The following is a 14694-nucleotide window of genomic DNA, read 5'->3' as shown; positions in this document are numbered from 1 at the left end:
ATGTTTCTATCTCTCCCTCTTACTTCCTCTCTGAGACTACTCCGATGAATAATTTTCAGAATAGCTTAGATTGACATGTTTAAGAGTAAAACATTAAACTATGATTTCCCTTTTAGTTGTAGACATTTTAATTAGTAGGCCCTGCTTGAATCTGAATAGATCGCAATGGACAGCTATATAATTAGTAGCTGCTGCTCACCACTAGAGGCACACGCTGACCATAAGAGGGTTCCTTCTGCACTCACCAGTTAGTTGCATGAAATTGATGAGGGAATGGCAAGAGTAGCAGAAAAACCATTTGTGCCTAAAACATGTTCGGATTCAATTCCTATTAGGGAAAGTTTTCTCCTTATCCAGCTTAAAGGAGGGCTCAGTCTGGGGCTTAAACTCCAAAAATCCCACTGCCCAGCCTCGCAGGCACAGCAGGTCAATGAGTCTGGGGTCCCGAGTTGTCTGACAGTAATCTGAACTCTTTTTGCATCCTAAACATGGATAAGCCTGGCCGGTGTGGCTCAATGGTTGGGCCTTGACCTATGAAGCAAGAGGTCATGATTTAATTCCTATCAGGGCATATGCTGGGGTTGCAGGCACCATGGGCTCTACCTTGTTCTCTAAAACAGACCATTCTCATACCTCCAGGCCCTTGTGTTCCAGTGAAACTTCCCCAACACTTCTAGCCCACAGTAACCTGTAACTTTCTCTCACCTTTATGCTCTGTATCATTCAGAGGACTGAAACTCTTATCTAGATCTTATCTAACATGTTTTTGCGTATGCATGTGTGCGCTCCTCCTGGACGCTGTCAACTCTTGAAGGTCAATTACTTCTTTTGATTTCCAACTGCCCATGCATTGCTCAATAGCTGCGTAAATATTTGTAGAACGATAACATAGATTGTGGTATGAAAAGGAGCAATATTTAGTTAACTTGATTTTCTCTAAAACTACGCCACCAGATGCCCTGGAATGAACACTCCCTCTTTTTGTCTAGTTCCCATTAAAGTAAAAGAGCCTGGCCCGGCCAACATGGCTCAGTGGTTGAGTGTCAACCTATGAACCAGGTCACAGTTGAATTACCGGGTTACAGGTGATCCCCAGTGTGGGGCATGCAGGAGGCAGCCAATCAATGATTCTCTCTCATCATTGATGTTTCTTTCTCTCCCTCTGCCTTTCTCTCTGAAATCAATAAAAATATATTTTAAAATGAGCTTAAGCACACTAGGAAAACAGAGGTGAGGGAGTCTTCATGTTTTTCTAAGACTGACAACCTCAGGCAGTGATTTTTCAACTGATGTGCTGCAAGAATTTTTAAAACATGCCCTGGCGGGTGTGGTGCAGTGGTTAGAGCACCACCGAAGGGTCATGGGTTGATTTCCAGTCAAGGGCATGTACCTAGGTTGCAGGTTCCCAAGCCCCAATGGGGGCCCATATGGAAGGCACCAATTGATGTCTCTCTCTCACATCGATGTTTCTCTCTCCACCCCACCTCCCTTCCACTCTCTAAAAAAATAAATGGAAAAATATCCTTTGAGGATTAACAACAAACAAAGAATTTTTTAAAACATGCAATACCTGACTAGTCAGGGCACTGACCTTTTTTCCCTTAGACTGTCAAATAAAAAAATGACAACAGCCAACACAATAGTCATCCAATGTGAACGCCCTGTCTTGAACTATATATATAGGTCATGTAATAGAGTTGCATCATATTGGTCATGTCACATAATAAGGCTGTGTCTCATTCATCAGTTCTTGGTACCAGAAACCCTGCTTATATACAAGTAAGTATAAGCACCTGATTTTTTAAAAAGTCACTTTGGAGCAAAAAGGGTAAATAATTTTTGTGTGTAAATTGATCAAAATTATACCTAATTTTTGTCAGATCAGCAAAAAAGTAGAATATATTTTTGATATGCCACAGAATTTTAGTAATTAACTTATATGTGTCAGGAGATGTAAAAGGTTGAAAATTGCTGCTGTAGGGCCATGTCCAGGGAAAGCGAGGGAATCCTAGGATGAACCAATCTCAAGCTGGCTTTCCCCAGTGTCCCTCTGCTTTGCTCCGAAACCTGAGGAAGATTTTGAGCTTTGGATTCCCAATTCCCTCAGTTAAAGTGGGTTGCAACAAGGCGACAGACCTACAGTAATTCCCTTCATATTCATTCACAGCTTTTCCTTGTCAAGTTTAAGTTAAGATGAAGGGGGCCCTAGCTGGTCTGGCTCAGTGGATAGAGCATTGGCCTACGGACTGAAGAGTCACGGGTTCAATTCTGGTCAAGGGCACATGCCTAGGTTGTGGGCTCGATCCCCAGTGGGGGTTGTGCAGGAGGCAGCCGATCAATGATTCTCTCATCATTGATGTTTCTTTCCTTCTCCCTTCCTCTCCGAAATCAATAAAAATATATTAAAAAAAAAAAAAATGAAGGGGGTGGCTGGAAGGGAATGAAGCCATTTCTCTCAGCCTGAGTTAGACTGAGGCTGGAAAGGATGCAGCATTTGTTCAAGGCAACATGAACAGAACTTGAGCTTGCGTGGGAGGCTCAAGTTTTGAGCACATGGTATATGAAAAAGAACCAAGAAGAAACAAGAAATCTAAATAACTGATGAAAGTTTAATACATTAAAACCAGATAGTTATCACTTATATTGCATTTGCCATTTCTGAACAATACAAAGTAGAGGCAAATAGTGACACTTCATAAAAATGTTCATTCCCCATTCCCTTCCCTAAGACCCAGCCTCCCTTGAATACTCCCTCCCACCCCCTTCAGAACTTTGTCCTGAATAAAACACTTAAATACATCATAAATAGTAAATTATGAAAAAAAACTAGCAAGAATTCTTTCTTTCCTTCTTGTAAAAAAGAACATGGCAGCAAAGACAGGCAGCCAGAGTCTGGCTGAGGGTGTCTAATATAGACAGTTACTCGGGGTGTGGGCTAACCTACCATCAACGTGGGGTGGGATGAAGAGGATAGTCTGGGAATTCAACAATCTGCCTGAGATGCCAGGCCCCTTCTCCTCACAGGAGGAGGAGGACCAGATGGAGAACTGCAACTCTGAGATGGGGAGGAGAGGGATTATACAGCCCCCATTCCCAACTTCTCTGCATGAAGAGAGGGGCAGGCCATGCGGCACAGCAGTGGCCTCACCGAGGCAAAATCTGCTGGCTCCCATGAGTTTAAGAGATATTCTCTAGCTTCATAGATATGGGCTGCCTGTTAAACAGACACAGGTGACCCTCTCTCCACCTCAGCCCCACAAACAGCATAACACTGTTAGAAAAGGTGGGAAGAATAAGGAAGAAATCTCCTTTGGAGAAGGATCTAAAATTCATTTGATGTCTTCATATTTAGAAAAAACAATCAGAATACATTTCAAATTACAAAACAGTAATAATCATTATGGCCCGGCAGTGAGTAGGATCATGCCTAAGAAGAGCCCTGATCGCCTAGCCATGACTGTCCCACTGTTTTAACAAAAGGGGTAAAGATTACCCCAGGTCCCACTCTCTCCATTCCTTTAGCCTTAAGAAATTCATCAAGAGAGGAGGAGTTAAAGAGGAGCTGCTCCAGGCAGAGCGATCACCTCTTCCGTTTCTCAAACACCAAGGCTCTCCAGAAGGAACCCTATGAATAGGCATCTCTCCAACACTTCTGGAGTTTTGATCTGAACTGTCTGGCTTAAAATTGTGTGCTGTGCATTATTTTTTTCTTTTCCTTTTTAAGGAAAAAAAGAAGGTTGGAAGGTGGTTAAACATCTTCACTCCCCCAAAACTTTTACAAAGCTTACAGGGGTCTCCCCTTCCATAGAGAAAGAGCTATGGTAGGGATAATGTGGCAGCCAGTCTGTCCTGAGGAAATTGAGAGTCCAGCTCCTGGTGAAAGGTAGATGAGAGGGAAGAAACCGCCAAGTCCAGCAGCCCTACTTGCAGCAGGAAGAATGGGTGTTTGAAAACAATTCAATTGTAGAAGCCCAAGTTGGCCAGCTAAAAACTCGTGCCACCCAACTCGGGAGTGGAGAGGAAGCTGGTTCCTCAATTGTCCAAGGCAATATGCCCATACATGAGGAAGGGGAAGGAGAAGAAGTTCTTCAGAAAGGAGTTGGAGAGCTACCCTAGCCTCCATTATACTCCTTTTTTGATGACCAAGAAGAAAACTCAGCATTACTGGGGCAATGGCTGACATCTTGACATCATAGAGACAGAATCTGGTTCCAGGTCTTCTGAGGTTTTCTGCTCACTGAAAAGAGAAAGGGTGTCAAGTTAAGAATGAGGAGTATGAAATGAGGAAGGAAAGGAACTCAAGCTAATTTCAACCTGCCTGGCCGAGTTAATAAGTTTTCTTCTATTTCAACCTCCATGTCCAAGTAAAGGGTACCAAAAACAAAATTTTTAAAATGCAAGATTTAGGGGCACCCAGTCCTTCTAACTTTGCCAATTAGCACCTTGCTCCACACTCCATCAGTACATCCTCTTTATACCCTTCACCTCCCCCACATCACAGACACTTACTTGGGTGAACTCTGACTCTTCAATTTCAAGCTTTTCCAAGAGGGTTGAACTAACAGGAGGGGGAAAAACAGAGGTAGAGAAAGAATTAGAAGATAAAGGAAAAAAAAACAACTATCCTCTCAAGTTTATTCTCTGTATTTCACTTCAGAATCAATTCAGCATTCAGAAAGAAGAGGCTAAGACGCTACTAGATTTAGAAACATTGTTTTAATTAACTATTTAGTTTCTGGAAACTATAAACTATTTCCTAATACCCTCTTCTTCTGTCTTCAATCCCCAGGTATGGTAGGCACCCAAATATCACTGCTGCCTGATATTCATGCCATTGTGTAATTCTCTTCTCTTGAGTGTAGGCTGGATTTAGTGATTTTCTCCTAGTGAACAGAATCTAGCACAGGTGATAGGATGCCGATTCGGAGGTTAGGTTACAAAAAGACTATAGCTTCCTTTTGGGTACATGCTCTCTTACTTGTTTGCTCTTGGGAAAACCAGTTGCCATGCTGTGAGCTGTCCTATGAAGAGGACCATGTGCTAACAAACTTAATGCTGCAAACAACTACATAAGCTTGGAAACGGATCCTCCCCTGGGTAAGCCTTCAGATGAGACCACTGCCCTGGCTAACAGCTTGACTGTAATGTCCTGAGATACCTTAAGCCAAAGACACCCAGCCAAGCCACACCTAGATTCTTAGGCTACATAAAACATGAGACAATAAATGTTTGTTGTTTTTAGCTGCTAAGTTTTGGGGTAATTTGTCATAAACAATAGATAATAATATAACAAGAAATGAAGTGCTGCTGTAAGAAAAATCTAAAATGTGGAAGTGGCTTTGGAAGAAGGAAGTGAGCTTCAAGGAGAGTTTTAGTGAAAGTTTAAAAGTGCCCTAAATATACTATAGAATTTTGGACTTTAAGTGGGTTGCCAATGAGAGCTGAAAGTGAGGGAAAAAACTCGTATTAGAAAATGAAAGGGGAACCTTATAATATAGTGGAACAAAGTTTAGCAACAATGTCATCTGCAGTTATATGTAAAGTAGAATATATGCCTAATACTGGATGATCTTGTTATGGAGATTTCTAAAGCATAGTGCTACCTGATTTCTACTCCTTTTTTTTGTTGCTGTTAATCCTCACTCGAGGAATTTTTCCACTGCCTTTTAGAGACAGTGGAAGGGAGGGAGGGAGTAAAGAAGGGAGACATGGATTGGAGACACGAGCCTTGAGCCCCAACTGGGGCAAGGGATCAAACCTGCAACCCAGGTACATGCTTTCAACCGGGAATCAAACCTGAGACCCTTCCATGTGCGGACTGACGCTCTAACCATTGGAAAATACTGGTCAGGGCCTGATTTCTTCTTAATGCTTATGGTAAAATATGAGAGAATAATAACTTAAGGGAAGGATTAAACAAAACGAAGCCAGGACTTGACAATAGTTTTGAAAAGTCTGAGCCTCTCAGGATAGCAAACACTGCTAAAATTCAGAAGCGCCTACAGCCCTGCACGGTGTGATCAGTGGTAGAGTGTCAGCCTGTGCACAGAAGGGTTACAGGTTCAATCCCCAGCCTCTGGTCACCTGGGGAGCATGGACGAGGCAAACAATTGATCGATGTCTGTCTCTCTCTCCCCCTTTCCCTTTCTCCCTTCTACTGTCTCTAAAAATCAATGGAAAAAATATCCTCCAGTGTGGATTAAAAACAAAAAAAGAGAAGAAATGGCTTCAGAGTAAGACTAAAATCCAATATCAGGAAAAAGTGGTCTAAAGTTGAAGCCATGGGTATGGACTATAAAATAATTTTTTAATTTATTTTTAATCCTCACCCAATGATATGTTTTTATTGACTTCAGAGAGAGAGAGAGAGAGAAACACTGATGTTAAAAATACTGATTGGTTGCCTCCAATACAGGCCCCAACCAGGTATGTGCCCTGACCGGAAATCGAACCTGTGACCCCTGCAGTGCACAGGACGCTCCAACCGAGCCACACCAGCCAGGGCTGTAAAACGTTTTTTTTAAGGCCACAGAAAAATCAAAGTTGATACTTCAGAGCACATTCAGTCATAAATAAAAGGCCATTCAAAACGATTAAGGGTATGCGCCTTACAGATCCTCTCAACAACAGGATCTCTAAGAAGCAAAGGGCTTATCTGGCTGGTGTGGCTCAGTGGTTGAGTGTCAACCTATGAACCAGGAGGTCAAGGTTCAATTCCCAGTCAGGGCACATACCCAGGTTGCGGGCTAGATCCCCAGTATGGCTAGTTCCCCAGTATGGAGACTGATCAATGATTTTTTCTCTCTTCATTACTGATGTTTCTATCTCTCTCTCTCTCTCCCCCTTCCTCTCTGAAATCAATAAATATATATATGCATATATATATATAAAAGAAGGTACTTGTAGTTGAGGTTTTTGTCCAATGGAGTAAACCCAAATGACATTCACAGGAAGTCCAACCAATCTTTGAGAGAATTATCAGTAGAAACATCACCAGCTTAGACTGAAAAGAACAAAAGTAATGCAAAATGAAAAAGGACCACTGGATCCCCCAAATTCTACTGGCAAGAAGGAGGCTGAGTGTTTAGGAAGACTCAGAAGGCAAAACCGAGAGTCCAAAAGACAGAGCTGAGAATTATTCCCATGCTTTGAGACCTGATAAAGAAACTCGAATATTTGCTGTATTTTAGGTAGCTATGGATCGATTCCTCTGTGTCTCAAATTCACAATCTTTTAGTACAGGAATGTGTATAGGGGTTATCTAATGTCTGTCTCACCACTGTACAGTGGGCAGGTGGTGAGAAGATAGCTTGTCTCTTCATTTCACAGGTCCACAGATTGGGAGGATCAGCACTCAAGGAGCAATACCTGGGAAGCTCACTCAAACATGGAGCGAATTTGGATAACAAAATTCTGGACTTTGAGCTGATGCTATAATGGGCTGAAACTTTAGGAGACCAGGAGGGGGAATGAATTTTGCACATGGAGGGATGTGAGTCACTAGAGGTCAGAGGGTGGACTATAATAGGTGACTCTTAAGATGGCTCCCAGTGAGTCCTGCCTTCCTGGTATTCACACCCTTGTGCTATCCTTTCCTCGAGCATGGGTGAGATTTAGTGAACAGCATGGAGTACAGGTAGGAGGATGTCAATTCTGAGATCAGATGACAGAAAGAACGTGGCTTCTGCTTAGGCGCATGCACTGAGGGAAGCCAGATATCTGAGTTGTCCTATGGAGAAGCCCATGTGGCAAAGAACTGAGGGAGGCCCTGGCCAACAGCCAGCAAGGAGCTGAGGCTCTCAGTCCAGCAACCCACGAAGGACTGAATCCTGCCCAAAACCATATAAATGAACTTGGAAATGAGCCTTCAGAAGAGGCCCTAGCCCTAGCCAACAGCCTGACCACCACCTCATGAAAGACCTTTACCCAGAGGACACAGCTAAGCTGCACTTAAATTCCAGACCCACAGAAACTGTAAGATACATTTTTAATTTTCAGCACTAAGTTTTGGGATAATTTATTATGTTGTAACAGATAATTAACACACCAGGTAACAAAACTGAAAGACAATCTTTACACTGGATTATTCTGAAAGATTGTTCACTGTCTAGGAATCTCTCCAACCTTCCATCCTACGCGGAGAACTCACTTATCTCACCAGGAGATGCAGGGCTCGCTGGGGTATTTTTACTGATTATCAGAAAAGCCTGCACACAAGCTTTCCCCACCCACAAAGGTACAGAGATATTGGCACATGTTTTAAACCCTAAAGATGAACACTAAGGAAGGTGAACCTGAAAAAGTCTAGTGAAGAACAGAAGACAATGATCTCTGGAAAAAAAACAGTTAGGGAAGTTCCTAAGGACCTAAAGATAGAGAGAGAGAAGATTACAGAGAAAGGGGCCAAGGAACCAACCTTGTAGATAACATTTGCAAAGTCTCTCCAACTACAGGTGAAAAACAGGGGTCAGGAATAGTTGAGACCTCACTGATTTTCTCCAAAGGTGGAGTCTGAGGTAAAACATCAGGACGACCGAAGTGGACGCCTGGAAAAAAGAAAGGGGAAGAAAATCAATAAGTAAAAAAGAAGAAAAAATGGGGTGGGGGAAACACAGGGAAAATTATGTAGCAACTTGGCTTTTCCTGGACAGGAATAGGAAGCAAAGGTCCTGAGCAAATAAGGACTCAGAAGGAAGGGAAGGAGTGCCCAATCACATGGGAGCCCCGCCCTGGCGCTGACCTGGCTCCACTTCCGCCTTTGTTGTCACTTGTGCCTTGTGCTCCCCAGAGACCGGTGGCTGGTAAGTAATGCAGGAGTTGCCGCTGGGGCCTCCTCGCCGAGAGAAAGATGAGCCAGACCGAAACTTTTTGGAAGGAGAGGGCTTCACTTCAAAAGGGAAAGAGAGAGCCTACTTAGCACCCCCCTCAGAAACCATCACCAAGACAAGGTACAAACTGCTAGCACCCCCAACACAAACACAAAGTTGTTTTTCTGCAAAGCAGGAAGAAGGGTTAATATCAACAAAGACGGGCTCTACGAACTACTTTTTAGAGGAAGGGGCATCTCGGTTCACTTCACTTTGGAAACAAGAGGGGAACCTAGAAAAAGGAGACACATACATCTCTCACCCCCTCCTACAAGCGACCTCAATGGCTTAGCTTCCACCTGATGAGATGTTCTCTATTCCAGCGGTCGCCAACCGGTGGTCCATGGACCACTGGTGGTCCGCGAGGTCCGAAGGTTGGCGACAGCTGCTCTATTCCATGCGCCATTCTTTAATAGTATCCTTCAGTTAAAGCTGACAAAGATGACCCTTTCACTCTATATCCTTGAAGTACTTATGCACACGGCACTATGACGACACTTTACACACTTGTTTATACATCCCTTTGAGAAGACTGTAAAAGGATTTTCCCATATTTCTTAAGACTGTGTGGCAGACTAGGTCCTCTGACTCACTGAGGGATGCCTGTGATGAGGAGATGGGGAGGAGGAGGTGGAATTTATCAGTGGCAGCAGCATGAAAGGTTTGGAAAGAAGAACATTGGTACTTTCCTATCAAAAAAGTTGAGGGAAGAAAATAAGAACACCTGCTAAGCGACATCAGTAAATGCTTCAACCATTTGAATCCAGTCTGAGAACTCCTTGGCGTTAAATTTATAAACAGAAAATAGAACACTGGTAATATCCTTGCCTACTTCTGTCCATAAAAGTCTGACTCTGCCTAGCTCGGCCTGTGACATGGATCCTACACCCACACTACATATTTTTTGAAATCCCGCCAATTTCCCCAAAAAATGCCCCTCACCTCAATGACACATGTAGGGAGAGCCAGGGGGAAAGCAGCGAGCAACTTGGAAACGACTGGAACAGACAGAGTGACTGACATAAAGACAGGCAGCAGCTATCATGGAATGTGGGTAGAGCAGGAGAAGCCTCTGGCTTTGGCAGTTCCCTGACAGAGGTGTCCTGCCCCTCATCTCTTGAAGGGAGCCACTGGGGGTTCATCTGGTAGAGGCCACTTACAGGGGATCTTCTTGAACACTGTGTTGCACATGAAGCGCTGGAACCGTTCAGCGTAGAAGCCTGGGCGATGCACCGATACGGTGTCCTGCAGAGCAGAAGAGATGGCTGCAGAGTTAAGAGATGGAGGAGGTCCAGAAAAAGAACCTCTAGTCCAAGGGCCACTTTCCCTAGGCTGAGACCCTAGTAGAAGGGTAAAACCCACAAATAAAATGAGATAATAAGAAACTGAGGGGGGCGAATCAGAAGTGAGGGAGGCAGAGGGAGAGTCTCTAGCTAATTGCTACTCACCCCATCATGTACCAATGCTTTCCAAGAGTGCTCCAACTTCTTAACAAACCTGCCAAAGAAAATGTGTATTATGTATACATAACCTTATACTTTTTTATTTTAGGGAGTTAGAGTCAATGGTAATAGAAAAACTTAAAAAGACAGAGGCTGGGGAAGCACTCCCACTAATATACTGGCTTTCCAAAGAATAGACACAGTAGTACTTACTCAGTATAGAGAGCAAAGATGTTTCTAGGTAGGTCAATTTTCCCAAGAGAAAGGGTAGTTAATAGAGAAAGGGACAAGAATATTTATTGTAAAAGAACAGCTAGAAGAATAGATGGGCAAGCCTCTGAGAGAGGAGCTAAAATTGGATAATATTCTGAATCTGCAAACCAAGCACTGTCCAGTCCTTTTTAGTACCTGAAACCTTACAGGAGCAAAATTGGGGTCTTGTACAGGGTGTCCCAAAAAAATGTATGTACACTTTAACAGCTGATAGCTCAATTTTGAAAATGAAATGTACTTTAATAAACACTGCCTTTATAATTATTCAAAATATGTGTATATATACATTTTTGGACACCCTATATTTCTAGTGCTTCCCTCACCACTACTTCACTGCCTCTTAGTTCCACGGACCAATTAATAGTTTTCACAGAACACAGTGACCCTCTGTGGGTCATGGAAAAGGGGAACATGTTTCCTGCTGTAACCCAATGTGAAGTATGACTCACCTCACAGGTTTTTCAGAGTCAGACAAATGGTATATTTTACCCTGGTGCTTCCCAGAACTGACTCAGCTTTCCACAGATGTGCATGTTATGTTTGGGAAGGTGGTGGGGTAAAGAAGCCAAAAGACAGGCAAAGATCAAGGAAATAATCACTGCTTGACACCCAATGAGATAAGCAGCCAGATTATAACTCGCTGCTCTTGGATCAGTAAGAGTTTTGTGACAAACCCATCTTCAAGAGAAGTGAGGGGTTATCTACATCCACTTTGCCCCCTAATTTGGAATTCTTATGTTTCTCACCTGTACGATTGCAGAATGTCAATGATCCCGATATAAAGCAGCAGCCTTTCCCCTTTACTATTCCGGGCAGGGATGCCACCCAGACTGAGGAAGACAAAAGGGAAAGAGAAAGACAATCTTTTGGCTAGCAGGTAACTAAACATAATGGTCCCATCTTCCATAAACTGGGAAATAATAAGAGACTTCCTCTGACCCGACCACTCTGGAGTATGTATTATAACCTCATCCTCTCCAATCTCACTATCCTGCCTCTGCCACCCCAATTCCACCAAAGAGAATCTGAAATTACCTACTCAGCAATTTTGGGAATATTTACCCAATTAACTCTAAACTCCTTCCATCAGTGCTTTCATAGTTAAATCTATGCTCACTAAGACACTCTTCTTGAGTCATATTAAAGGATACCTTAAAACCGAAACCAACTAAAAAACATCTCTGGTCCCTTCAGTAACTACACATCCTTGATAGATACATTATGGTAAGATAGATGGAAATAAGTCTGTAATAAATTGCTTTTTATGAAATTCTAATATTTGCAGACGTGTCTAAGACTCTGAATGACCTTTTAAAAACAAGTCTTTTAATTTTGAATAGCTTTCCTTCCCAAGTGTACTACAAATCCCAAATTTAGGATACCATCCTTTCCTTTTAGGCTCTTAAGAAAGCTTATCCTAGGCCCTGGCTAGGTAGCTCAGTTGGTTAAAGCATAATCCCAATATGCCAAGGTTCGATCCCTGGTAGGGCACATATAAGAATCCAACAGTGAATACATGAATAAGTGGAACAACAAATTGATGTCTTTCTCGTCTTTTCTTTCTTTAAAATTGATAAATTTTAAGAAATATATGTTTTTATTGATTTTAGAGAAGAAGGGAGAGAGAGGGAGAAAGGGAGGGAGGGAGGGAGGGAGGGAGGGAGGGAGGGGGGAAGGGGGAGAGAGAGAGAGAGAGAGATAGAGAGAGAGAGAGAGAGAGACAATGATCAGCTGCCTCCCGCATACCCCCTACAGGGGATAAAGATTGCAACCTGGGCATGTGCCCTGACCAGGAATGGAACCAGCAACCTCTTGGTGCATAGGACAACACCCAAACAAATGAGGCACGAGCCAGGGCTAAAATCAATAAATTTAAAAAAAAAATAGCCCTAGCTGGTTTGGCTCAGTGTATAGAGCGACGGCCTACAGACTGAAGGGTCCAGGTTAGATTCTCAGTTAAGGGCATATGCCTGGGTTGCAGGCTGGATCCACAGTTGGGGGTATGCAGGAGGCAGCCAACCAGTGGTTCTCTCTATCTCTCCCTCTCCCTTCCTCTCTGAAATCAATAAAAATATATTTTAAAAAATTAAAAACAGAAAGCTCATTCTATAATCTGTAAGCATTAACATTGTTGGCTTAACTGCTGAATCAAGGCTACTCCTTCACAGAAGCTGCGTCCCTTCCTGAAGAAATGCTATTAGCCTATGCTCTCCTTTCCTGATGACCCTGAGCCCACTCACTGGTCTTCAGTCTCCATGGTGCCGCCTCGCCGAGCCTCGCCCTGGATAGATTCCATGGCTGTGGAATAGAGAGCCTTTTGGGGAGCTGGTTTGCGTGTATCAACTGAGTATAGTGTTTCATGGGCTGAGGGTTCTCGTTGTGCGTGATCTATGTTATGGATTGACATCAGGAGGCTATAGTCCATTATCTTGAAACTCTGCAGCACCTAATGGGAGGAAATAACATGATCTGAGCCTTGGGTGGCATGAGAAGTTTTTTCAGGACCTCGCAGCTTTTCTGGTCCAATTATTCTTGATAGTGAACCTCTAGGGCTAACCACAGAATTATCCTTTTCTTCTCCTAGTCCTTGGAGAAAAGCTATCAGCCTCCTCTTGGCTGCTCTTCATTTGTTTCCCCTCAGCTTTCTTTCATTTGAGTAAACACAAAATAGGCAACTGCCTAGCTGACAAGATACCCTTTGTTCTTTCCTTTTTTCTCTTCACAAAAACATCATTATATTCTCAAGGGAATAAGAAATACATATCTGTGCTGTAAAGAATCCACAAGGAGGGTCTGGTAAAGTATACTTTGTGAAAGAGCAGATCTGTTGCAAGACCTAATACAATCAGCTTCAATTCAGTTCAATATTTACTGAATACCTACCATCTATAGGCACTGTGCTTACTAATGGGGAATACAAAGATACTTAAGAGAGTTTCTGTCCTCCAGAATGTTATAATCTAGGAAGAGAAACAAAAGTGAAAATAAATACAGTCTAATGTGTACAATGGAAGTGCTTACATAATTGAGGAGCAGTCTATAGGTCAGGAAGTAATACATACATAGGGTTATGAAAGATAAATTACAGAGAAAATAAGTCTAAGTACATAAAGGAAAGAATATTTCAAGGTCTGGAGGCATGAAACAGCATATTATGTACAGGAAGGTATAATTTGGTATTTCTAAAACATAAAATACAAAGGCGAGGTGAGGCAGATTAGAGAGGCTGGCAGGGGTAAGACAATGACAGGTCTGATATGTTGCATTAAGGAGCTTGGATCATATCCTATAGTTCTCACCACTCGTCCCCTACCCAGAACAGGGTGAAAAAGGGTTTATTCCCACCAGTCCAGGAGCTCACTTTGGTGCTGTACCTCAACCACTTAGGTAGGTGAATAGAGTAAGGGATGAAGAGAACAGGATTGACTCTTATGTATAGTTTGAAAAAAACATTTGTTTCACTATGTTCCTAGTCCTTACAACCAAAGGAGTCAAACTAAAATAGGCATTATCCTGAAATAGATGCAGAATAAGCAAAGCCAGTTAGAGAAAAAAATACCAGAGATGTAGAAAAATCAATAGGGAAAGATGTCACCAAAAGAAGATATGTTAAAAAAGTGGAAATAGTTAACTGTCAAATGCTTCAGAAAATTCAACAAAACCTAGAAGTCCTTTCTATTTGGCATTTCTGTAGTCAATGGGGAGAGTGGTTCAACTGAAGTGATGAGAACAAAAGCCAGGACACAGTAAGTTGAGAAATATGAAAAGAGAAAGAAAAAGAAGAAATATAATCATCATTAAATGCAGACATTGAAAAAAATCCTCCTAATTTTAAGATAGAAGAAGTAAGCTTGTTTGTGTGTAGAAAGAAAATAGTCAGTAGAGGCTGAAGCCAAAGGTGGAAAAGGAAGCAAGTTATGAAGCATGATCTTTTTTTTTTTTTTTTTTAAATATATTTTATTGATTTTTTAGAGAGGAAGGGAGAGAGATAGAGAGATAGAAACATCAATGAGAGAGAAACATCGATCAGCTGCCTCCTGCACATCCCTACTGGGGATGTGCCCGCAGCCCAGGTACATGCCCTTGACCGGAATCGAACCTGGGACCTTTCA

At 42.5% G+C, this 14694-nt stretch overlaps 1 protein-coding gene across 19 annotated transcripts in view; it reads right to left on the bottom strand.

Annotated features, from left to right (window-relative positions):
- Positions 1-2589: 2589 nt before the first annotated feature.
- Positions 2590-14694, bottom strand: part of PIP5K1A (phosphatidylinositol-4-phosphate 5-kinase type 1 alpha) — a 38944-nt gene continuing 26839 nt past the window's right edge. For 4 of the 19 annotated variants that reach the window (XR_004973451.1, XR_004973454.1, XR_004973452.1 and 1 more), the window contains 7 exons: positions 12823-13028; positions 11329-11412; positions 10316-10364; positions 9810-10207; positions 8741-8887; positions 8417-8546; positions 4510-4558 (listed from right to left, as the gene is read on the bottom strand). Coding sequence is in view for 9 of the 19 variants with exons in the window: in XM_036344897.1 (XP_036200790.1) it covers positions 4162-4237; positions 9810-10207; positions 10316-10364; positions 11329-11412; positions 12823-13028 (813 nt within the window). In the remaining 10 variants the exon portion in view is untranslated. Of the gene's footprint in view, positions 4238-4509; positions 4559-8416; positions 8547-8740; positions 8888-9809; positions 10208-10315; positions 10365-11328; positions 11413-12822; positions 13029-14694 lie in introns of those variants that run through there. The other 15 variants (XM_036344899.1, XM_036344900.1, XR_004973457.1 and 12 more) reach the window with 15 other exon arrangements.

Source organism: Myotis myotis, unplaced genomic scaffold (genome assembly GCF_014108235.1).
Source record: "Myotis myotis isolate mMyoMyo1 unplaced genomic scaffold, mMyoMyo1.p scaffold_m19_p_18, whole genome shotgun sequence".
In the NCBI taxonomy this organism is placed as follows: domain Eukaryota; kingdom Metazoa; phylum Chordata; class Mammalia; order Chiroptera; family Vespertilionidae; genus Myotis; species Myotis myotis.
The sequence above is the reverse complement of the archived record's forward strand: the minus strand, read 5'-3'. Positions and strand labels throughout refer to the sequence as shown.